This window comes from Capricornis sumatraensis, chromosome 19 (assembly GCF_032405125.1).
Source record: "Capricornis sumatraensis isolate serow.1 chromosome 19, serow.2, whole genome shotgun sequence".
NCBI lineage: Eukaryota > Metazoa > Chordata > Mammalia > Artiodactyla > Bovidae > Capricornis > Capricornis sumatraensis.
In genome coordinates, this window is record NC_091087.1 from 36,900,618 (window position 1) to 36,925,780 (window position 25,163).

General features: G+C 42.4%; 1 protein-coding gene across 1 annotated transcript in view; it reads right to left on the bottom strand.

Annotated features, from left to right (window-relative positions):
- Positions 1 to 3,993: 3,993 nt before the first annotated feature.
- Positions 3,994 to 25,163, bottom strand: part of LOC138095305 (neuronal acetylcholine receptor subunit alpha-7) — a 154,478-nt gene continuing 133,308 nt past the window's right edge. The window contains exons 6-10 of the mRNA XM_068991338.1: positions 24,465 to 24,632; positions 14,658 to 14,852; positions 13,192 to 13,278; positions 9,605 to 9,714; positions 3,994 to 4,512 (exon numbers count right to left, since the gene is read on the bottom strand). Coding sequence (XP_068847439.1) covers positions 3,994 to 4,512; positions 9,605 to 9,714; positions 13,192 to 13,278; positions 14,658 to 14,852; positions 24,465 to 24,632 — 1,079 coding nt within the window. The remainder of the gene's footprint in view (positions 4,513 to 9,604; positions 9,715 to 13,191; positions 13,279 to 14,657; positions 14,853 to 24,464; positions 24,633 to 25,163) is intronic.

Here is a 25,163-nt window from a genome sequence, read left to right on the forward strand (position 1 = left end):
GTCCTATAAGAGCAAAGGGAAATCCTTCTAATTATCTCCATGGATACCGAGAAGGTTGCGACAAAAAAACCCCCCCAAAACGCAGCATATGTATTTCCCCCAGAAAGCCTTAACACTTTGAGAACACACAGATACTGTTTATTATAAGGAAAATACATGCCTTCATTCAAGTTAAATGGTGAGACATTAAACCATCCTATTGATGTCAGGAACAAGACAGGTATGCCGCCTGAATCACTATTCTTTAATACTGTTCTCAAATGCAGTTGGCTAAAAGAAAGAAATAGGGGAATTAGTGTAAAGGGGGAGGCAAAAGAAAATCTTAGAAACAGTAAGAAATCACAATTAGGGTGTTTGATTATAACACTGATATACAAAATCAACTACTATCTTATATATCTGGTGAGAATACAAAATGTAAAAAATTATTCCATTGAAAATGGTAGCCAAATGACAAAATATCTAGAAATAGACAATAACAAATTCATAGGATCTATCTGAACAAAACCGTAAAACTATGAGTGACAGGAGATTTGAATATAAGTTGGATGGCAGCATTCTTGGATAGGAAAACAATTAATCTACAAATTCATTGTGGCCCCATTTTTTAAAAAAGTTATGTGTGTGTGTATGAGAAAGAGAGTTAAAGGGAAAGAGAGAGACAAGTGTTCCAAGGAGCCTTGACCTGAAAATATTTATATTAATATGAATATTTTACATTAATAGGAATGAAGCCTCAGAAATTAAAGGAATTCATAGGGAGATAAATCAATAAAACAGAAGTAGATTCAAACACTTTGAGGAATTTAGTTTACAAATAAGGTGGCATTTGAACAAAGGGGGAAAAGACTATATAATTTTATACCAGAATGCACTGTTATATATTTTGCTAGCACAACTTACTAACCATTTAGAGGGGAAAAAAAATCTCATCTCTACCTTCATTTCCTGCAATAAATGAATTCCTGGGAGTTAAGAATAGGTAAAGATAAACAGATGAAACCATAAGGATTTAGAAGAAAATATGAGTAAATTTATTTATAATCTCAGAATGGGAAAGGTCTTTTAGAACTGGAAACAAATTCTGGGATCTAAAATGGAAAAGAAGGATAAATTGACAACATAAAAGTTTAAATTTTATATATGTGAGAATAAATAAGAAAATCAATAGAGAACCTCAAAAGACAAAAGTATTTTCAAGACATAAGACAGAAAAATTTCTAAGTATACATCCAAATTAATTAAGAAAAAGCCAAAACTGTGTAAGGACATAAATTTACCAAAAAGTGACCAGAAATCATTTGAAATGATGTTCAACTTCACTCCTAATAAGTGCACTAAGTCAGAATAATATTGTAACATTATTCTTCACTAGACTGGAATAAAAGCTGTTTGAGAAAACTAAGAAATTGATCATTTCATTATACTCTTGATAAGTGTAACCACAGATCAATTTTTGAAGAATCATCTGACAATAATTGACAAAAGTGTTAAATAGACATAGTCTTAAATTCAGCAACTCCATTATCAAGTTCCAACCGATATCAAGATACAGTCACAAACGTGCGCCATGATATAAGTACAAGGACACTAATTCTAGATCTGTATATAAAAATAAAGACAGGAAATATTCTATAGGTTCACTAATAAAAGACTCATCAAAGAAATTATTAGTGCACAGGGACAGTGGAAGGCTAAGCAGCTATTAAGAATGAGGTAGATCTTTATACGTTGTTATGGAAAGACCTCTTAACATCAAATGAAAAGAGCAAAGTGCAGGGCACTGCGCACAGCACAGGTTCTAGAAACGGACAGAAAAGGAGTTTCTCTCTCCATGTCGCCTTTCTCCCTCCTCAGTCTCTCTCCTTTCCTGTTTCTTTCTGGAAATGCCCGTCCCTCCCCAGAAGCTCACTCACTGGTGGTCCCCTATGGGGAGACAAGGCAGGGATGGTGGTGGGGGCACTTATTTTCAGCCCTTCATTCTTGTCTTTCTACATGTGCATCTTTTCCTTATTACTACATTTTAAATCGCAGAGTAGTTATTTGCATGGTCAAAATCCAAACTCCTTCTGTTTGCCTTTTTGTTTTTCTGTATAAAATACAAAACCAAAAAGGTTTTTTTTTTTTAAATTAAAGCAAAACGTAGTAGGGCTCAACTTGGAATAGCAGTAAGAAATGAAGTACTGTTTTTATATATCAAAACACTTCTAGTTGTTTCTAAAGACACTTTAATAGAAAAAAAAATGTGCATTTTTCATCCACTCCATACAGAATAAGTGTACTCTGAGGACAGCCCTGCTCCAAACGGCATTATGCTGGAATACCCTTATTTATCAACTTTCTCACTGTAAACCAGGTACCTTTTCCGAAGGTTCTCACATACATGATATCACACACACATAGACATAGAGAGCGGGCACACGCCTCCATCTTCCTCAGCGCACACAAATCCACCCAGAAATGAGTGAACTAAATGGCTGGAGAAGGGCATGCAATTTCTCTTTCTATGAAAAATCAAATCTTCCCTCATAACGTAGCCATTTCAGGGGTTAGAAGCAAATTAAAGATCCCCAGGAGCTCAGGCATTTTCGGCAGTTTTGAGCTCTGTGAGTTTGCTAGATGAAATGACAGAACAGGACAGACTGTCTTGTCCTGTGTCGTCCTCTGATCACATTCAACAGTAAGGATGGGAGAAGCGCTGACAACTGTCAGGTAGAAAATCTAAGTGGAGAACCGCGTCACCACTTGGATTTAAAAGAAAGTCCCCTTTGCTTTCAAAACACAAGCTTCCAGTGAATCTACTCATTCAGCCAGCTCTCTGGGCTGAAGCTGGGGTGCATAAACTGAGCCCTGCCAAACCAGAAAACGGAGTTACTAGGTATGCAGCCACTGTTAGTCTATCAGCCTCTCCTGCTAACCACTACTGCCCTGCCATTCAGGAGAGCCATCAGCCACACCACCCCCTCCCCAGTTCCTGCAACACAGGGAGCCTTTTAGCCCTGACACAAGGAGAAAATGCATGGAATACTTGGGCGACTTTACGTTGTGCATTTGTATGGATCCACAAATTTTATAAGGCTAACCAACTCCAATATATGTGAAACATTTAATACACTGTTAAAAACACACAGATGGTTTAATTTAGCTTCAGCTATTATTACATTGGGTGGAAGTTCTAATAGAATTCTACCTGTCCTCTAGAACAGATTCACTCAACCGCCTGGTGCCTAGGGGCAGCAAAGGAAGCTTGAGAGTGTCTGGGATCTACAGAAATTCCCCTGACTTGATGGAGTCTGGTCCTGGTTCAGAATCAACACACACCTGTGTCCATCCTGATTCCCAAGAGGGTAAGTTGGCAAAAATCAGGCTGGCAAAAGCATAATTTACAAGATCAACTATTACCGTCTCTCTTTAAAAGTGCAGACATAGCATAGAAGTGTTTATCAACTGTCTTTGGTAGAGAAAATTAAAGCCTGAATTGAAGAAGAATGAGTAGTTGGGTTTTTAGTTTTCTTTCATCAATCATCTGATGGGTTTACTGAGTGTGGTTTATTATTGTGATTAACTTCAATCTAGGTTTGTACACAGGCAAAAGCAGGTATGAATTTCCATGTAGGCCCTCATTTTCAAGTGACATGCAGGCATGCAAACCCGCTGTCCAGGCCTCCCCTGGCAGTCAGTCCTTAGCTACTCCAACCTCTGAAGAGCTCACCAGGCAACATGGGATGGACAAAACTACCTCTCGGGGGTCCTGCTGACCATAAGGATGGCTCCAAGGATATCAAGTGGCTCACTAAAGAGGGTTAAACTGAAACATGCTGAGATCCCATTACTGAAAGTAACAAGGAAACTGAAACCGACATGACAGCGATGGGGTACATGTGCATCTTTCGGGGTTTAACGATGCTGTGGGATCAGCCATCCCAAGTTCTCTTTAAGCCATCATCATCGAGCATCTGTGTTATGTCCTATACTCTGGGAGCCAGGGCTGGGTCAAGCGAAGTCTTTGGACACAGCTTCAACGAAGTTGGGTGCCGACATCAGGATGCCGATGGTGCAGAGGATGGTGAAGACGGAGAAGGCCATGAGACACAGGCGGTCCACCACACAGGCCGCGAACTTCCACTCACTGCACACGGCCTCATTCTCGTCCTGGCAGCGGAAGCGGTGGGCGATGTAGCGCACCTCCTCCAGGATCTTGGCCAGGTCCGGGTCCCCCTCAGAGGGCTGGCCGCCGTGTAGCAGGTGCTCGTCATGGGTGGGGGAGCAGGCCACGCGGCCGCACACGACCCCTGAGTCAGGGGTGGGCGCGCAGTGCATGCTGTCCAGGCCGCGGAAGCCGATATACAGCAGGTTGCCATTGGTGGCCGGCGGCCCCGCCACTGCGCTCATCTCCACGCTGGCCAGGCTGCAGCGGCGCTGCTTGTGCTGGCAGGCCGGCCGCACCTTGTCCTCCCCCGGCCTCTTCATGCGAAGGAACCAGGCGCACCAGTTCAGGAGGATGACTCTGGTCTGTGGAGACAGCACAGTCTTAGAGGTGCTGGGCAGGGCCCACAGCTGACCCCGACAGCAAGGGGGATACAACTGTAACACCCGCTAGACTTCGTGGGGGTGGACCCTGGGGGTGACAGGTCGCCACACCTTCCCAGGCGAGTTTACACAGGCAAGCAGTGCCAATGAGGTATGATGGTTTGATCAACTGTGAGGTGATGATAAAGCAATGCAGAAAATCACCCTGGGAAGAAGCTATGGGCACAGTGCCATCTCAGGGAAGATAGCCTGTGTGGGTGAAAAGAGTTGTCTTCTAAAGGGAGCCCTGAGCCAGGGAACAGAGCATTTTACATCTGGAACTAGGGACCGTCATCTTCAGCTCTGTGTGGGGTACCCCAGTGTGCAGCAGCAAACTCATAAAGGCACCCCTGGAGATGTTAAATTTTAAGCGGCAACCCTGTGACACTTGAGACATTGTGTGCATCCCTAGCCTGAAGCAGTCCAGACTGTTACATCAGATCACTGCATTCCTTGCATGATATCCTATCCTTGCACAGCAGATTTTGGAACTTGTCCTGATAAAAGGCAAGTGCCAAGAAAGTCATCGTGGAACAGACAAGCAGCATAGCATGCTCCTAAGGTGTGAGGTTTGCTGTGCCGACAGGTGCAAAGTTGTCAGGGCATAAGTACTTAGTAAGTTGTTTTGACCTGTTTTATTTATAGAACCATTAGGTATTCCTTCTGTCCTAAGTGCTCTCTGGAAAACACAAAACCCTGACTCATGAAAGGTGCTGTGAACCTCTAACCTAATCCATTAGGCTGCAGTGAAGACTGAATGAGATGATACAAGACGAAGTGCTGTGAAAAGTCTGAAGCTGGGGTTGGCAGACTTTCTTTAAAGGGCCAGATGGTAAATATTTTAGCTCTGCTGATGGAGCACAAAATCAGCCCGAATCCTTTAGATTTATGGCTGATGTATACACATATATATGCACTGTGTGTGTGTGTGTATATATATATGTAAATATATAAATCACTTTATACCAGAAACTAACACAACACTGTAAATCACCTCTACTTGAATAAAATACATTTAAAAAAAAAGAATCTTAGGCTCAGAGAGATGAATAAACTGGCTCAAGGTCATACAGTGAGTCTGAGTCACCTAATGTGTTCTGACTTCCACAGACTCATCCATACAAAGGTCTGTCTCTTGGGTTCTCCACAAGCCCCCGTGACTTTAGCCCAACCCGCACTGGGAAGGCACCAGAAAGCCAGAGGCAGAACTCAAGGAAGCACATGGGGTCGTGAATGTGCCCAAACCCAGACACAGCGGTGCAGGGAGACCTGAGCCTCAGATCCAGGGCTTTGCTATGCCCCACACGTGGGGGTCTGCGCATCCCCTGGGGCACAGCTCAAGCTAAATCTATTTTGAATTTTATGGCCTGCATCATTAGCTTTCAAGGCTAAAGCATCTCAGAAGATGAGATTATCCTCTTGGCACTTCTCAGTCTGTGCTTGTGACCTCTTCTGTTAGGTTATGGTTTTGTTTCTGGCTGTGCAAATGTCACATAATGCCACGGCACTGGCAGTGTTTTCTTCATGGCAACAGATTATAATGAAAGCCCCTTGGAGGTTGTTTATGCACATAGAAAGAAAGAAAAAAAATGCAGTGTGTTATATAAAATGAAAGAGAAATACAAATTTCATATTTGCTTTGCACCATTGCTTTAACATGTTCTTGTGCTGAGAGGTGAATAATCAGCATACGCTCTAATTCAGCGGAGAAGGCGATGGCACCCCACTCCAGTACTCCTGCCTGGAAAATCCCATGGACGGAGGAGCCTGGAAGGCTGCAGTCCATGGGGTCGCTGAGAGTTGGACACGACTGAGCGACTTCACTTTCACTTTTCACTTTCATGCATTGGAGAAGGAAATGGCAACCTACTCCAGTGTTCTTGCCTGGAGAATCCCAGGGATGGGGGACCCTGGTGGGCTGCCGTCTATGGGGTCACACAGAGTCGGACACGACTGAAGTGACATAGCAACAGCAGCTCTAATTTAGAATTCTCTGGAACAGTAACGTGCTACCAGGTCATTAAAAATGGTTTTGTATCTTACTGCCTTAATTTCCTTCTCTGTACAACAGTCAAAACAGAAAAAATATGAATATGTGTTTATATTTTGGCATCTGCATAAATAGTGGAAGGAGAAAGAAATTAATTGAAATGGTTATCAATTGGTGGTGGAAGTAGGGGTAGCAATGGGAGCAGAATTTTCATATGTATAATTCTTTGATTTTGACTTCTGATACTTGTAAATCTTATTTCAAACAGATGGGTGGATAGACAAGAAAGTCTTTCAATGTACACAAATATGTCTCAGCTTTTTTTTTTTGAGGGGTAGGGAGTGAACTTCTCAAAACAAGCCCACAGACTGTGGTGATATGACCTATGTGACAGGTTGTACCATTTTGGGGAGCCCATTGCTGATGCCATGAGAGTTACCATGTATAAGGACTTGCTGTGGAAAAGAATTCAAGGGCAGTCACTCTGTAAAGCCAATTTCTTAAAAAAAATAAAAATAAAAAAAGGAAAAAAGAAAAGAAAAAAAAGGTCTTTCTTAACTTTTGTGTAACTCTAAATTATTATGCAATAGATACTTTTAGAAGGTCCAGGAACTCCCTGCTCCTGGAGATTAAGGAAATGCATTTTACATCTTGCAGCTGCATTCAGTCCTAAACTGACTCTGAACTTGGACTCAAGATTATGGGTCAGCAAAGACAGGGTTGTTTAGGCATGAGAGGGCTTCTTTAGCTCCCAGTGGTCCCTAAGCCTTGCCCTCTGGACAGGAAGACTGCAAGGTTTGTGGGGCCCCAGAAACAAGTGGGGTGAGGGGTTGCGGGACAGCTTTGCTCTGGGTGGGGGTTTTGGTCACATTATCACATGAGGTGAGAGAAGTCCAGGCCCTGCTCAGCCCTCAACCAAGGTTTGCCAACATGGCAAATAGAGGGGGAAACAGTGTCAGACTTTTATTTTGGGGGGCTCCAAAATCACTGCAGATGGTGACTGCAGCCATGAAATTAAAAGACGCTTACTTCTTGGAAGGAAAGTTATGACCAACCTAGATAGCAGATTGAAAAGCAGAGACATTACTTTGCCAACAAAGGTCTGTCTAGTCAAGGCTATGGTTTTTCCAGTGGTCATGTATGGATGTGAGAGTTGGACTGTGAAGAAAGCTGAGTGCCAAAGAATTGATGGTTTTGAACTGTGGTGTTGGAGAAGACTCTTGAGAGTCCCTTGGACTGCAAGAAGATCCAACCAGTCCATTCTAAAGGAGATCAGTCCTGGGTGTTCTTCGGAAGTAATGATGCTAAAGCTGAAACTCCAATACTTTGGCCACCTCATGCAAAGAGGAAAAGACTGGAAAAGACTCTGATGCTGGGAGGGATTGGGGGCAGGAGTAGAAGGGGACGACAGAGGATGAGATGGCTGGATGGCATCACAGACTCGATGGACGTAAGTTTGAGTGAACTCCGGGAGTTGGTGATGGACAGGGAGGCCTGGCATGCTGCAATTCATGGGGTCGCAAGAGTCGGACATGACTGAGCAACTGAACTGAACTAAACTGAAGCAAGAGTGGGTATAGTGTTTTGGACGCTGGACTTACATGGAGCACAGCCATGGCTTGGGAAGCATCAGCACACATCATGAGGCATCAGTGCTGGGAAATGTGGGGAACACGGGGCCTGACCTGGGCTACGATGACAAATGTTTATTTTCTATCCATTCCCTTTTATCACATCCCCCGTCACCACTGTAAACCACTTACCTTTACTTTATAGACATTTGGTTAAATGACTTTCCTATGTGTATTGTGATAAAAGAAAGTTTCATATATTGAGATAGAGGGAAGTCATTCTGGCTTATGCATAAGTTAACTTGAATTCCCTGGTGGCTCAGATGGCAAAGCATCTGCCTACAGTGCGGCAGACCTGGGTTCAATCCCTGGGTTGGGAAGATCTCCTGGAGAAGGGAATGGCAACCCACTCCAGTATTCTTGCCCCCCCAAGCCCCCCAAAAAGGGGCTCAAAGAAATATTGGACTTCCCTGGTGGCTCAGACAGTAAAGCGTCTGCCTACAAGGCGGGAGACCCGGTTTCAATCCCTGGGTTGGGAAGATCTCCTGGAGAAGGAAATGGCAACCCACTCCAGTATTCTTGCCTGGAAAATCCCATGTACGGAGGAGCCTGATAGGCTACAGTCCATGGGGTTGCAAAGAGTTGGACACGACTGAGTGATTTCACTTTTCAAAATAGCCTATGACCTATCAAACATACATTGTACATCTGCTTTAATTATTAAAGGAAAAGGCATACTGACCCAAAGTAAAGTATGTCCATGATAAAAATAAAAGATTAAATGCCTCTCTTCCTGCTAACCCTCTGATAATAAGACTCCCTTCTCAGGCACCAAGGCCATGCTGAATCAATGTGTACAAGCTGATCTTTTTTTTTTTTTTTTTCTACCTTGAAGAAGAAATGTAACCCCAACTTGTTTAATGTTCTTTGTTCTTACAAGATATAAAACTGTGCTGAAAACCCTGCTTCTCCAGAGCAGTTTCTCAGAGTCATCTGGGAAGCTGGTTTCCAGGCTAGCCCTCAGTTTGATAAAATTCCTTTCTATTCCTATCGTTTATTGATTATTTTGTCGACAACTGAACGTATATGTGTATACTGCTCACTGTTTCTTACTCTCTTCACTCCTCATTCTGTTTTGAAGCTCCAACCAGTAGCTGTATGGTCATCTTCTGTGTTGCTTCTAACACTATGTGCAGAAAGGAGGTTTAGAAACACTGTTCAGTGAAAGGTGCAGAGTGGTGGCCTAAGCCCATTTCTGGGATGTCAGATTGTAAGGACAGCCCTGTGGGACCCTGACAGCACTCACCCTACTCCCCTGGATGCAGAGAGATGCAGACATGTGAGGAACTGCAGCTTTTTGTTTTGGAATCCAAGTTTTTTGGGGGATTTTTAAAAATAGATGTCATCCTTGGAGCCCCTTCTGGGGAAAGCACCCTGACCCCTCTTCTGGTGGAATTGCTGGGGAGGAACTCACCCACTTGGGCATCTTGCCACCATCAGGGTCGTGGTGGTGGTACTGTAGCACGATCACCGTGACGACCACAGAGAGGCCCACGATGATCATGGTGCTGGCGAAGTACTGGGCTGCAGAGAGTGCAGATGCAGGGGTGTTACCACAGCACGGTGCGGGGAACCCAGACAGTGGCATCCTGACCAGGGGCTGGGGAGTGAGGCTCAAGAGCAGAGTGTGACCTCTTCTAGGCCTGCAGCCCACAGCCCACAGAGGCCAGCCCACAGCATACAGACCTGCCTCCTCCAGTCCTGGTGAGCAGCCTCACCAGCTAACTGAACTTTGAGGAACCCTGACTGCTTCGTCCTTTGGTGAAAGGTAAGTGCACCTCACAGGATGGTCATAAGGTTGTCTAATAAGGAAGCATCATTGTCAGAACTGAAACCACTGGGACACAGAGGAGGTGGTCACGACAGTTATGACTGCAGGCCATGGGCAGGCTGCAGAGGTCTAGCAAGGGCAGATCGGGTCCCACCCAGCTGTCTTTTCAGGCCTGGAAAATGACTCTACTTACAGTAGGCTCTGGCTCCATCAACTGAGAGCCATAGGGGTGAGGAGTGCCAGCTGGCCAGCCTGAGGAAGAGGTCAGCTGCAGCATCCTTTCAGGCTGAGAACATCAGCTTCAGCTTTGATGGGTAAGGATGCATTTCTCTACCTTGGCCCAGGTGAGAAGCAGCATGGAGCTCCCTCCTGGTACACTAGCTATCATCTGTGAGCCTAAATGGTCACTCAGCCTCTCTGAGCCTCAGATTCTCTACTGTATAACAGGGACAGAAATGCCTTCTCTGCAGGGTTGGTGCAGAGAGTAACAATTTTATGGACCAAGGGTATAGGAAAAAGTTGGCACAAGTGGACATTCTTTAACTGTCAACTATGATTATTAAACCTTCAGTGTGGAGGAGCAATTTTGGGATTAACACATACACTACTATATATAAAATAGATAACCAATAAGGACCTACCGTATAGCACAGGGAACTCTACTCAACATTTTGTAATAACCTATAAGGGAAAATAATCTGAAAATATATATATAAAAGAATATATATATATATATATATATATATATATATAAAACTGAACCACTATGCTGTATGCCTGAAACCAACAAGATACTGTATATCAATTATACTTCAAAAAATAAAAAAGGGATTAGAAGCATGGATTCAAGTGCAAAGAGTATTAAAAATAATAAATTATGCTAACATAAATATAAATAAATAGATAAACCTTCATTGTGGCTACCCACCAAAAGGCTGAGCTCTTAAACAGACATCCTTGTACAAGGCTAAGTATGTGGCCATACACTTGGTTAAAAACACCTCCTACCCTCCAGGCAGACAGGAACTCATTGCTTTCCGATGGAGACCAAGAGGAACATACAAGGAGCTACTGGAGAACGACATCTGAGACTTGACGTCAGCATCAGGGATCTCTGGGAAGGGGAGGGAAGGGGGACCAAACCATGACTGTTATGGGCTGCATACTGTGTACCCCTAAAATTTGTCCGTTGAAGTTCTAAACAACAAGTACCTTAGAATGTGACTGTGTTTGAAGAGAGGGCCTTCAAAGAGGAGACTAATTAAAGTGAGATTGTTAATGTGGCACCTGGTCCAAACTGGCTGGTGTCCTTATAAAAAGGGGAAATTTGGGAACTCAAAGGGGCACAGAGATGAGAAGACACAGAGGAAAGACCATGTCGGGGAACAGCAGAGGGTACCTGTCTACAAGACAAGGAGGGAGACCAACCCCGCTGGCCCTTTGATCTTGGACTCACAGCCTCCAAAACCAGGAACAAATAAATTTCTCCTGTGTAAGCCACCCAGTCTGTGGACTATTATTGTGGCAGCCTTTAGCAGACTCATACAGTGACCTACAGAGATCCAGGGGGACTGGATCCCACAGCTGAACTCTTGACAACAGAGGTCGAAGGCCAACAGCCGTCCTCCTTCTAGAAAGCCTTCCAAGGCCATTCCATTCTTCTAGACATGGGCTAGGCACCTGCCGGGCCTGTGGGTTCATCAGACATCGGGGCCTCCTGACTGCCTGGTTAAGGGTAGTTTCTGCTGCAAGTCTCTACTAAAAGTGAAAGGATGGGGTCAGAATGTCAGGTTGAAGTATCCTTGTTTTCATGATGGTTCTGAGAAAAACATGACACCCACAGAGGCTCTTTATACCTATAGGCTCTCTGGTCAAATATTATACATCCAGGAAGCTCCAAGAAGAAGGGCCTTGGCTTCTGAATTTGTGAAGTGAAGCCTGAGGGTATCACATAAGGACACCTATTCCTACTTACCTCTGGTTAACCACACAGGACTGCCACTGTATAAACTGCTTTCCTCTTTCTGACCTCCACCGTCAAGTGGGAGTAGGGACTCTCATCAAACCTAGTATCTACTGGCACAATGTTTGCTTCCTGTCCTCACAACTGGCTTGGGGGTGTGGCTCCCTGACCAGGAACTGAACCCTGACTGCAGTAGCCAGGGTATTGGGTCCTCTCTGGGCCACTGAGCACCCCTGCTCTGCATGTTCCTGTTTATTCCAGTTCAGTCCAGTCCAGGGAGCGCATAGCAACAGGTGATGCTGCCTCCTGGGTCTGTGATCTCTCCCTGGGCAGAAGATCATCCTTACACCTGCCTTTGTGTGTGGTTTGTTTGCTCTCTCTACATCCCCTTTGCTGGACCAGTCCATGCTTAACCTACATCACACTCACATGACTGACTGTCTCCCTAATCACAGAGCTAATCAATAAATATCTACAGACTTTTCCCCTACAGCCAGCTAGTGATTGTTTAAATCTTTAGATTAGAATGGCTCCTGATTCATAATTTAACAAAGGGAAGACCTCTACACCTTGAAGGTACTCAGCCCAAGGGGCTAAGAGGGCTGTGCCCCTTAGCTGGTTTCCCTGGTAACCAATGGGCCAATCTGATGTCAGTTCTCTTAGGTAACCGGTGGGGTGTCACTCCATGACCCTTTTGCTTCAGATGTGTAAGATCTCCCATCTATCAAACCATCGGTGTCTCTGGGCTCTTTCTTCTGTCTAAAGTCTGGGCAGGTACAGGGCTGGCAGGCCTGTGGGGTGTAGCTCAAGACTGGGCCAAAATATATTTGTCCTGTTCACCTTCGCTCACAAGCTTTAACTTTCTACAGAGATGTCAAGTTATCTCAGGAAACAACAGCTAAGAGTTAAAGTGTGACAATGAATTTGTGGAAAAACAGTGACTCAAGCTAAAATAATGAATCTCTGATGGTAAAAATCCCTGGCTCCATAACAAGTGTGTGGAGAGGTGCATTGTGGGAGGAAAGGGGGCATTTCTGCATCTTAAGGCCAAACCACAAAGCTGGATTCCCTGTCCCCTTCTGTGTGCCCAGGTAAGCAGAGGCCATGAGTCAACTCTGAGTAATTAAAGCAAGTCATCCCCTCACAGCAGAAAGGGGCAGTTGTGCAGCTCTCTGGGGTCCTGGAGGACACGTTTCTGCTCTCTGCCTGTGCTGGGAAATCCCAGGCACTGTCTAAGCCCAGGTCTTTAGAGGAGCTGCTTGCTTACCTATTAAGGGCACTGAGTCAGAGGTCGCAGGCATGATCTCAGCTACCAGCAGCATGAAGACGGTGAGGGAGAGTAAAACTGTGATCCCTGAAACAGAGACACACACTGATCCCTGAGACAGAAAAGAACATAAGGCCTGAACTCCAGGCAACCTGAGATTCAAAGGAGATATGAGGGTGGTAGCCGTAACATTCCCAACACCAAAGGGAATGCCTGGTTTTCTATATTCACAGGAATGGGCATTTTTCTGAGGACTGTTTGAGTTATTTACCAGAATTCCAGAGAAATCCCTGGGGAGACAAACTTAGAAGCCAGAGCTTAGAACACCTCAAAATAAATCATTGACTTCAGCACACATATTTCTTTTATTATGAATACATTAGTATCTAGAGGTAACTTCCCAGCAGCAGGAAAAACAAGAGATACAGCTGGAAGACATGGCTTCTGGTCTTGGCTTTGCTACTTACTAGCTGTGCGACCTTGGATAAGTCATTTATGTGCCCAAGCTGAGCCCTATGAATAAAAATATCACCTGCTATATCAATAAACAATAGATGTTGCGGCCATCAAGCCATCACATTGCAGACTCCCAGATGGTGCACCCTGAGGGCTCTTAGGATGAGAAAACACAGGATACTGGCCTCGGAAAGCTGAGGTATACATCACAGGAATGATTTCAGTGAACCCAGACTCTGCATCTTCCCAAGCATAGGAAAGCACTAAATTTATTAACTTGAGAAGTCTGATTTTTAAATAGTAATCTTTTGATGTTTTGACTACTCTGTGGCAAAAACTCCTATATATATCCTAGTTTCTTCCTTACCTCTTTGGAGCAGTCCCTCGGAGCTATCTGGGATGCTACATCCCGAGCCTGAAGTCCTTAGAAAGTCCACCAAATAAAACATAATTTCACTTTTTGGTTGAGCTTTGCAGTCAGAAAGTCGACTACAGTAGTCAGACACTTGCAGTCAGAAGTTATGGGTTTGAGAATGATTTCTATGTGTATCAAACACAATCTTTAATAACTCTTTGAGATGTTGAGGAACTCATTTCACCAATCTAAATCATAGTTTTCTTATCTTCCTATTGGAGGATGGTAAGGAATTACATTGTGTGTGACAATATAGAAGTGCAAGCTGATACTATATTAAACTTAATGGTGTTCTGTCCACAACATCACCCAGCTGCCTGCCACCAAGGGGAGGGGAGGGGTGTCAGGAGGGGAGAAGACACAGGCCCCTCAGGGAAGAAATGGTCCTTCCCTTGGCATCCCCATCCTTTCCGCAGGATCAGAGGAGCTTGTGGAATCTCAGGAGGGCCCGGCCACCCCGCACAGGGGGCTGTGGTATCAGGTAGTCACCCTGGGCTGGGATGTACTGAGCAGACCCTGGATATCTCTGCACTGGGGCCCTGACTGCCACCCTCAAAGCAGGCCCCTCCCATTCCAGCTTAGACCCAGTACTCACCCAGGGAGATTTTCTCTCCAGAGTCTGCAGGGAGTAAGAAAACGAGGAGGGCTAGGGCAGAGATGAGCACACAGGGGATGAGCAGGTTGAGGCCATAGTAGAGAGTCCTGCGGCGGATGGTGACTGTGAAGGTCACGTCTGGGTAGGGTTCTTTGCAGCACTCATAGAACTTCTCACTTCGCTTGCCCAAGATCCCTTCATTTCCGGGGGGTGGGGTGGGGAGAGGAAGGAACCACCATTTAAATAAGGGGACCTTTTTGGTTTTAAGGGGTTATAATGCACACAGAGAGGCATGGAATTTGCTAAGTGCATAAAACTGGCTATTTGAATAAATGCTTTAGTTTTAATATATATTTATTTAAGGGTACCTTAGTGATATTTGAACAAACTGGCAGATTTTTTTTGACTGATTATATAATCTTTTTTATTTTTTAACTGAAGGATAATTGCTTTACAGAATTTTGTTTTGTCAAACATCAACAATAATCAACCATAGGTACACCCATGTCCCCTCCCTCCGTAACCTCCCTCCTTTCCCCCTCCCCATCCTACCCTTCTAAATTGTCACAGAGCCCTTGTTTGAGTTCCGAGTCATGTAGCAAATTCCCAATGGCTATCTATTTTACGTATGGTATTGTAAGTTTCCATGTTACTCTCTCCATACATCTCACCCTCTTCCTCCTCTCCACCCCACATAGGTCTGTTCTCTATGTCTGTTTCTCCATTGCTGCCCTTAAAATTAATTCATCAGTGCCATCTTTCTAGATTCCATATATATGTGTAAGTATATGATATTTATATTTATCTTTCTGACTTAACATCGCTGTGTATAAGAGGCTCTAGATTCAGCCACCTCATTAGAACTGACTCAAATGTGTTCCTTTTTACAGCTGAGTAGTACTCCACTGAGAAGGCAATGGCACCCCACTCCAGTACTCTTGCCTGGAAAATTCCATGGACAGAGGAGCCTGGTGGGCTGCAGGTCATGGGGTCGCTAAGAGTCAGACGTGACTGAGCGAATTCCCTTTCACTTTTCACTTTCATGCATTGGAGAAGGAAATGGCAACCCACTCCAGTGTTCTTGCCTGGAGAATCCCAGGGACGGGGGAGCCTTGTGGGCTGCCATCTATGGGGTCACATAGAGTCAGACACGACTGAATCGACTTAGCAGCAGTAGCAGCAGCAGTACTCCACTGTATATATGTACCATAGCTTCTTGATTCATTTGTCAATGGACATCTAGGTTGCTTCCATGTTCTACCTATTGTAAATAGTGCTGCAGTGCACACTGGGGTACATGTGTCTTTTTCAATTTTGGTTTCCTCAGGGTATATGTCTAGAAGTGGGATTGCTGGGTCATATGGTGATTTTATTCCTAGTTTTTTAAAGAATCTCCATACTGTCTTTCATAGTGGCTGTATCAATTTACATTCCTACCAGCAATGCAAGAGGGTTCCCTTTCTTCATGCCCTCTCCAGCATTTATTGTTTGTAGACTTTTTTGATGATGGCCATTTTGACTGGTGTGATGTGGTATCTCATTGTAGCTTTGATTTGCATTTCTCTAATAATGAGCAATGTTGAGTATCCTTTCATGTGTTAGCCATCTGTATGTCTTCTTTGGAGAAATGTCTATTTAGGTCTTTTTCCCACTTTTTGATTGGGTCGTTTGTTTTTCTGATATTGAGTTGTATGAGCTGCTTATATATTTTGGGAATTAATCCTTTGTCAGTTGTTTCCTTTGCTATTACATTCTCCCATTCTGAGAGTTGTCTTTTCACCTTGTTTGTAGTTTCATTTGCTGTGCAAAAGTTTTTAAGTTTAATTTAGTCCCACTTGTTTATTTTTATTTCCATTAATCTAGGAGGTGGGTTATAGAAGATCTTCCTTTGATTTATGGCATCGAGTGTTCTGCCTATGTTTTCTTCTAAGAGTTTTATAGCTAAACTTCTGGTCTTACATTTAGGTCTTTGATCCATTTTGAGCTTATCTTTGTGTATGGCATTAGGAAGTGTTCTAATTTCATTCTCTTATGAGTAGCTGTCCAATTTTCCCAGCATCACTTACTGAAGAGGCTATCTTTGCTCCACTGTATATTCTTGCCTCCTTTTTAAAAAATAAGTTACCCATAGGTGGGTGGATTTATCTCTGGGCTCTCTATCTTGTTCCATTGGTCTATATTTCTGTTTTGTGCCAAACTGTCTTTATGACTGTAGCTTTTTAGTACAATCTGAAGTCAGGAAAGTTGATTTCTCCAGCTCCATTCTTCTTTCTTAAGACTGCTTTGGCTATTTAGGGTCTTGTGTTTCCATATGAATTGTGAAATTTTTGGTTCTAGTTCTGTGAAAAATGCCATTAGTAATCTGATAGGGATCACACTGAATCTGTAGATTGTATTTAGTAGTATTGTCATTTTCACAGTATTGATTCTTCCTACCTAGGAACATGGACTATCTCTCCATCTGTTTATGTTGTCTTTGATTTATTTCATCTGTGTCTTATAATTTTCCATATACAGTTCTATGTTTCCTTCAGTTCAGTTCAGTTCAGTCGCTCAGTCATGTCTGACTCTTTGCAACCCCATGAATTGCAGCAAGCCAGGCCTCCCTGTCCATCACCATCTCCCGGAGTTCACTCAAACTCATGCCCATCCAGTCGGTGATGCCATCCAGCCATCTCATCCTCTGTCGTCCCCTTCTACTCCTGCCCCCAATCCTTCCCAGCATCAGAGTCTTTTCCAATGAGTCAACTCTTCACATGAGGTGGCCAAAGTATTGGAGTTTCAGCTTTAGCATCATTCCTTCCAAAGAACACCCAGGACTGATCTCCTTTAGAATGGACTGGTTGGATCTCCTTGCAGTCCAAGGCACTTGAGAGTCTTTTCCAACACCACAGTTCAAAACCATCAATTCTTTGGCACTCAGCTTTCTTCACAGTTCAACTCTCACATCCATACATGACCACTGGAAAAATCATAGCCTTGACTAGACGGACCTTTGTTGGCAAAGTAATGTCTCTGCTTTTCAATCTGCTATCTAGGTTGGTCATAACTTTTCTTCCAAGGAGTAAGCGTCTTTTAATTTCATGGCTACAATCACCATCTGCAGTGATTTTGGAGCCCCCCAAAATAAAATCTGACACTGTTTCCACTGTTTCCCCATCTATTTCCCATGAAGTGATGGGACCAGATGCCATGATCTTCGTTTTCTGAATGTTGAGCTTTAAGCCAACTTTTTCACTCTCCTCTTTCACTTTCATCAAGAGGCTTTTGAGTTCCTCTTCACTTTCTGCCCTAAGGGTGGTGTCATCTGCATATCTGAGGTTATTGATATTTCTCCTGGCAATCTTGATTCCAGCCTGTGCTTCTTCCAGCCCAGCATTTCTCATGATGTACTCTGCATATAGGTAGGTTTATTCCCAGATATTTTATTCTTTTGGTTGCAATGGTGAATGGAATTGATTCCTTAATTTCTCTTTTGGATTCTTTATTGTTAGTATACAGGAATGTAGTGATTTCTGTGTATTGACCATGTATCTTGTGACTTTGGTGAATTCACTGATTAGCTCTAGTAATATTCTGATAGTTTCTTTTGGATTTTCTATGTATAGCATCATGTCATCTGCAAACAGTGAGAGTTTTACTTCTTCTTTTCCAATCTGGATTCTTTTTATTTTTCTTCTCTGATTCTCATAGCAAGGAGTTTGAAAACTATGTTGATTAACAGTGGTGAGAGTGGACATTCTTGTCTTGTTCCTGATCTTAGAGGGAATGCTTTTAGTTTTTCACCACTGAGAATAATGTTTGTTGTGGGCTTATCATATATGGCCTTTACTATGTTGAGGTAGGTTCCTTCTATGCCCATTTTTTGAAGTGTTTTTAATCATAAATGGATGCTGAATATTATTTAAGGCTTATTATGCATCTGTTGGATGATCATATGGTTTTTTATCTTTCAACTTGTTAATACAGTATATCACATTGATTCATTTGTGTACATTGAAGAATCCTTGCATCCCTGGAATAAACCTGACTTGATCATGGTGCATCAGCTTTTTAATGTGTTGTTGAATTCTGTTTGCTAGAATTTTGTTGAGGATTTTTGCATCTACGTTCATCAGTAATACTGGTCTGTAATTTTCTTTTTTTGTGTTGTCTTTGTCTGGTTTTGGTATCAGGGTGATTGTGGCCTCATAGAATGAGTTTGGAAATGTTCCTTCCTCTGCAATTTTTTGGAAGAGTTTCAGAAAACGAGTTATTAGCTCTCTCTGAATGTTTGACAAAATTTTCATATCAAACCATCTTGCCCTGGGATTTAGTTTTTTGGGGGACATTTGATCACAGTTTCGATTTCAGCATTTTTAACTGGCTTCTTCATAATATCTATTTCTTCTTGGTTCAGTCTTGGGAAGTTGAAGTTTTCTAAGAATCTGTCCGTTTCCTCTATGTTGTCCATTTTATGTAGTTGCTCATAATATTCTCTTATGATCCTTTGTGTTTCTATGTTATCTGTTGTAAACACTTCTTTTCCATTTCTAATTTTATTTTATTTTTCTCCTTTTTTTCTTGATGAGTCTGGCTAGTGGTTTGTCAATTTTATTTATCGTCTCAAAGAACCAGCTTTTAGTTTTATTAATCTTTGCTAGGTTTCCTACATTTCTTTGTCATTTATTTCTGCTCTGATCTTTATGATTTCTTTCCCTCTGTTGACTTTGGGGTTTTTTTGTTCTTCTTTTTCCAGCTGCTTTAGATGTAGAGTTAGGTTGTCTATTTGATGCCTTTCTTGTTTCTTGAGGTAGGACTGTATTGCTATAAACTTCCTTCTTAGAACTGCTTTTGCTAAATCCCATCATGTTTTCATTGTCATTAGCTTCTAGGAATCTTTTGATTTCCCTTCTTCTTTCTTCAGTAACCTCTTTGTTATTTAGTAATGTATTATAAAAGAAAGAGGAGAGTGAAAAAGTTGGCTTAAAGCTCAACATTCAGAAAACGAAGATCATGGCATCTGGTCCCATCACTTCATGGGAAATAGATGGGGAAACAGTGGAAACAGTGTCAGATTTTATTTTGGGGGGCTCCAAAATCACTGCAGATGGTGACTGCAGCCATGAAATTAAAAGATGCTTACTCCTTGGAAGAAAAGTTATGACCAATCTAGATAGCAGATTGAAAAGCAGAGACATTACTTTGCCAACAAAGGTCTGTCTAGTCAAGGCTATGGTTTTTCCAGTGGTCATGTATGGATGTGAGAGTTGGACTGTGAAGAAAGCTGAGCGCTGAAGAATTGATGCTTTTGAACTGTGGTGTTGGAGAAGACTCTTGAGAGTGCCTTGGACTGCAAGGAGATCCAACCAGTCCATTCTAAAGGAGATCAGTCCTGGGTGTTCTTTGGAAGGAATGATGCTAAAGCTGACACTCCAGTACTTTGGCCACCTCATGAGAAGAGATGACTCATTGGAAAAGACTCTGATCCTGGGAGGGATTGGGGGCAGGAGTAGAAGGGGACGACAGAGGATGAGATGGCTGAATGGCATCACTGACTCGATGGACGTGAGTCTGAGTGAACTCCAGGAGATGGTGATGGACAGGGAGGCCTGGCGTGCTGCAATTCATGGGGTCACAAAGAGTCGGACATGACTGAGCAACTGAACTGAACTGAAAGAGTCGGACACAACTGAGCGACTGAACTGAACTGAACTGAATGTATTATTTAATCTCCATGAGTTAGTGCTTTTTTGCAGTTTTTTTCCCCTGCAGTTGATATCTAGTCTCATAGCATTGTTATCAGAAAAAATGCTTGATATGATTTCAATTTTCTTAAATTTACTGAGGTGTGGCCCAAGATGTGGTGTATCCTGGAGAATGGTCTATGTGCAATTGAGAAGAAACCATATTCTTCCTTGATTTTGATGGAAAGCCCCGAAGATATCAATTAGGTCCATTTGGTCTAAATGTTTCATATAAGGTTTGTGTTTCCTTATTGATTCCCTTTTGATGATCTGTCCATTGTTGTAAGAGAGGGTGTTAAAGTCCCCTACTACTATTGTGTTACTCTCAATTCCCCTCTTATACCTGTTAGCGTTTGCCTTATGTACTGAGATGCTCCTATGTTGGGTGCAAAAATATTTACAATTGTAATTTCTTCTTGGATTGATTCCTTGATCATTATGTAGTGTCCTTCTTTATCTCATAATATTCTTTATTTTAAAGTCTATTTTGTCTGAACTAACGATTGCCACTCTGGATTTCTTTTGATTTCCATTCATATGGAATATCTTTTCCCATCCTTTAACTTTCAGTCTGTATGTGTCTCAAGGTCTGAAGTGGTCTCTTGTAGGCAGCATATATATATGGGTCTTGCTTTTGTATCCATTCAGTCAGTCTGTATCTTTTGGCTGGTGAATTTAATCCATTTACATTTAAGGTAATTACTGATCTATCTATTCCTATTGTGGAGAGGGAAACGGCAACCCACTCCAGGATTCTTGCCTGGGAAATTCCATGGACAGAGGAGCCTGTAGTCCATGGGATCACAAAGAGTCAGATGCAACTGAGTGACTATTCTTATAGGCATTATCCTAATCATTTGGGGTTTGTTTTTGAAGTTTTTTCCTTTCTCTTGTGTTTACTGGCTATGTAAGTCCTTTTAGTATTTGTTGTAAGGCTGGTTTGGTGGTGCTAAATTCTCTTAACTTTTGCTTGTCTGTGAAGCTTTTATTTACCAATTTTGAATGAGATTTTTGCCAGGTATAGTAATATTAGCTGTAGATTTTTTTTTTCCAGTATCTTAAATATATCCTGCCATTCCCTTCTGGCCTGCAGAGTTTCTGCTGAAAGATCCACTGTTAATCCTATGGGTTTTCCCTTGTGTGTTACTTGTTGCCTTTCCCTTGCTGTTTTTAATGTTCTTTCTTTGTGCTTAATCTCTGGTAGCTTGATTGATATGTGTCTTGCTGTGCTTCTCTTTGGGATTATCCTATAAGGGACTCTCTGCACTTGCTGGACTTGACTATTTTCTTTTCCATGTTGGGGAAGTTTTCAACTATAATTTCTTCAAAAATGTTCTCAGTGCCTGTCTTTTCTTCTTTTTATTCCTCTGGGACCCCTATAACTCAAATGGTGGTGCATTTAATATTGTCCCAAAGGTCTCTGAGGCTCTCCTCAATTCTTTTAATTCTTTTTCTTTTACTGCTCTTCAGCAGTTATTTCCACCATTCTATCTTCCAGCTCACTTATTCATTCTTCTGCCTCAGTTATTCTGCTACTGGTTCCTTCTGGAGTATTTTTAATTTCAGTAATTGTGGTATTCATCTCTATTTGCTTATTCTTAATTTCTTCTATGTCTTCAGTGATTGTATTTAGTTCAGTTCAGTTCAGTCGACTGTGTTCATTGTATCTTGCATTTTCTGCATTCTATTTTCAAGTCTTTGGAGCATCTTTACTATCATTATTCTGAATTCTCTTTCAGGCAGACTGCTTATTTCCTCTTCACTGATTTGGCCTTGTGAGTTTCTACCTTGTTCTTTTATTTGTGCTGTATTTCTTTGTCTTTCCTTTTTTTTTTTCCTAACTTGCTCCACTTGAGGTCTCCTTTTCTCAGGCTTTAGAGTTGTATTCCTTCTTCCTTTTGGTTTTTGCCCTTTGAGGAAAAAGCTGATTGAGTAATTTGTGTTGACTTCTTGTTAGGGGTGACTTGTGCCTATGTTCTAGTGGGAGGAGATCAAGCAGATCAGGTAGGTAATTACAGAAATACTGGGACATATACACACACTTCCATACACATAGTCATAACCAAAGTATTCTAAAGAAGAGTACAGGAGATTGACTTGGTGAGCAGGGGAAACCAAAAGTGATGCTGACCAATTAAAAGCAGAGCTAACTAATGCTCAATCTGGAAAACCGGGCTTGAGCAGAGTACCAACTGAGGAATATAGCAAAGAGAGCTCAACTATTTAACTTACTTGGTGAAAAAAGAAAGTGTGTAGGAAAAAAGGGAGAAGAAAAAAGAGAAAAAATAACAAAAAGAGGAGAAGGGAGCGAAAAGAGAAAAGGAAGGGGTGGAAAAGAGGGTTGAAAAGAGAGAGAGAGGAGAGAAAAAATAGAAAAGCAAAGATAAATGGTTGTATGTGAGAAAGATTTATATATATTCAGGAACAGCTACAGCTAATAAAGAATTATAAAAAAAAAGCAGTTGAATGTATCAAAAACAAAATCAGAAACATCACCAAAAGAAAAAAAGGTGAAAAAGAAAAAAAAATCTTAAAATGATTTTTTTTTAAAAGAGAAAAACAAAGAGGAAAAGCACACCTCTTTTCCAGGTGTGGAAAACCACAGCACCACAAAAGGCTAATGTGAAGGTAGAAATATGTAGGGGGAATAAACAGTGTGATTTATAAGAAAAAAAAAGTTCTCGAGGTCATAGTTCTTGGTTGTGGAGTCTGCTCCCATAGATGGGGTTGGATTAGTGTCCTGTTATGCCTTCCTGGCTGGGGGTGCTTGTGCCTGTGTTCTGGTTGATGGAGCTGGATTTCACCTCTCTGAAGGGTGGTGCAGTGCCCACTAGTAGGTTTTGGGGTGTCTATGGGTTCAATATGTCTTCGGGCAGTACTTCTGGCTTTGGCAGTGTTCAGTTCAGTTCAATCGCTCAGTCGTGTCCGACTCTTTGCAACAGTGTTAGATATGTCTATTTCTGCAACCGTGTCAAAGTGGCCCTCTCAACATAGCTTTACTGCTGAACTGGCAGATTTTTTTATGTATCTGAATTACACATGCTATTGACTGAATGTGTCCCCCCAAAGTTCACATGCTGAAATCCTAACCTCCATAATGATGGTTATTTGGAGGTGAGGGCCTTAGGTGGTGATTAGGTTATAGAGGGAGCCTCAAGAATGGGATTAGTGCCCTTATAAAAGGAACCCTAGAGAGATCTCCTGTCCCTTTTGCCATGCGAGGACATGGCCTGAAGACAGTTGTCTATGAACCAGGAAGCAGGACCTCATCAGACACTGAGTCTCCCAACCCAATTATCTTGAGCCCTTAGTCTCCCAACTATGAGAAATAAATGTCTGTTGTTTATAAGCCACCTGGTCTATGGCATTCTGTTAAAACAGTCGGAATGGACTAAGACACCATGATTATAAATAATACACTGTAACTGCTAAGTCGCTTCAGTCATGTCTGACTCTATATGACCCCATAGACGGCAGCCCACCACGCTCCCCCGTCCCTGGGATTCTCCAGGCAAGACCACTGGAGTGGGTTGCCATTTCCTTCTCCAATGCATGAAAGTGAAAAGTGAAAGTGAATTCGCTCAGTTGTGTCTGACTCTTAGCGACCCCACGGACTGCAGCCCACCAGGCTCCTCCGTCCATGGGATTTTCCAGGCAAGAGTTCTGGAGTGGTGTGCCATTGCCTTCTCCAATACACTGTAAACTCAATACCATTATAAACATAATTATTCTTTTTCTATTTAAATCATTAAATACAGGTTCTCATCAACTGCAATATGCTGTCCCACCTGATTTTAGGGATGGAGCAGATCTGAGTGAAATACAGACACCCATACTTGCACTGACCTTACCATAACTGCAAGTTCCTCATGGAAAGCACTGAATTTTCCAATTGTTTTTTTTTTGTGTGTGTGTATGTGTGTCTAATCCTAGAGCTCTCAGTAAATCATGGAGAATGCTGCAGGGTTCAAAAAATGCTCATGCTGAAAAGCAGAGTGGAAAATCCCAAACTTTTTAAGCCAGCACAGTAATAAAGCAGCTTCCTTCTAGGTTGCCAGTATTGCATCTTTGCTGGGCTTACCCACAAGGTCCCATTCTCCATTTGGGATATAGCCGCTGATGTCTGCCTCCTGCATTTGCAGATCCAAGGACCATCCTCCATAAGACCAGGACCCAAACTTCAGTTTGCACTGCTGCACATCAAAGGGGAACCAGCGCACGTCGATGTAGCAGGAGCTCTTAAAGATGCCTACATGGGCAATAAGACAGACCAAGACCTGTGTTAGACACACAGCTGTCTCACACTGTTGGTGGGAATGCAAATTGGTGCAGCCACTATGGAAACAGTACAGAGGCTCCTCAAAAAATTATAAATAGAACTAAATATGATCTTGTAATCCCGCTCCTGCATATACATCCAAAGGAAACAAAATCGGTACCTTAAAGAGCTATCTGCACCCCATATTCACTGCAGCATTACTCAGAACAGTCAAGACACAGAAACAACCTAAGTGTTTGTTGATTGATAAATAGGTAAAATATAATATATATGTATCTAAAATTAAATTTATATGGATTATATGCAATATACTATATTTCTGATGATGATTATTATTCGCCTTTTAAAAAGATGAAAATCTTGCCATTTGCAACAACATGGATGAACGTGGAGGATGTTATGCTAAGTGAAATAAGTCAGACACAGAAAGACACATCCTGTATAATATCATTTACATGAAGAATTTGAAAAAAATAAATTTGAACTTAGAAACAGCAGAAT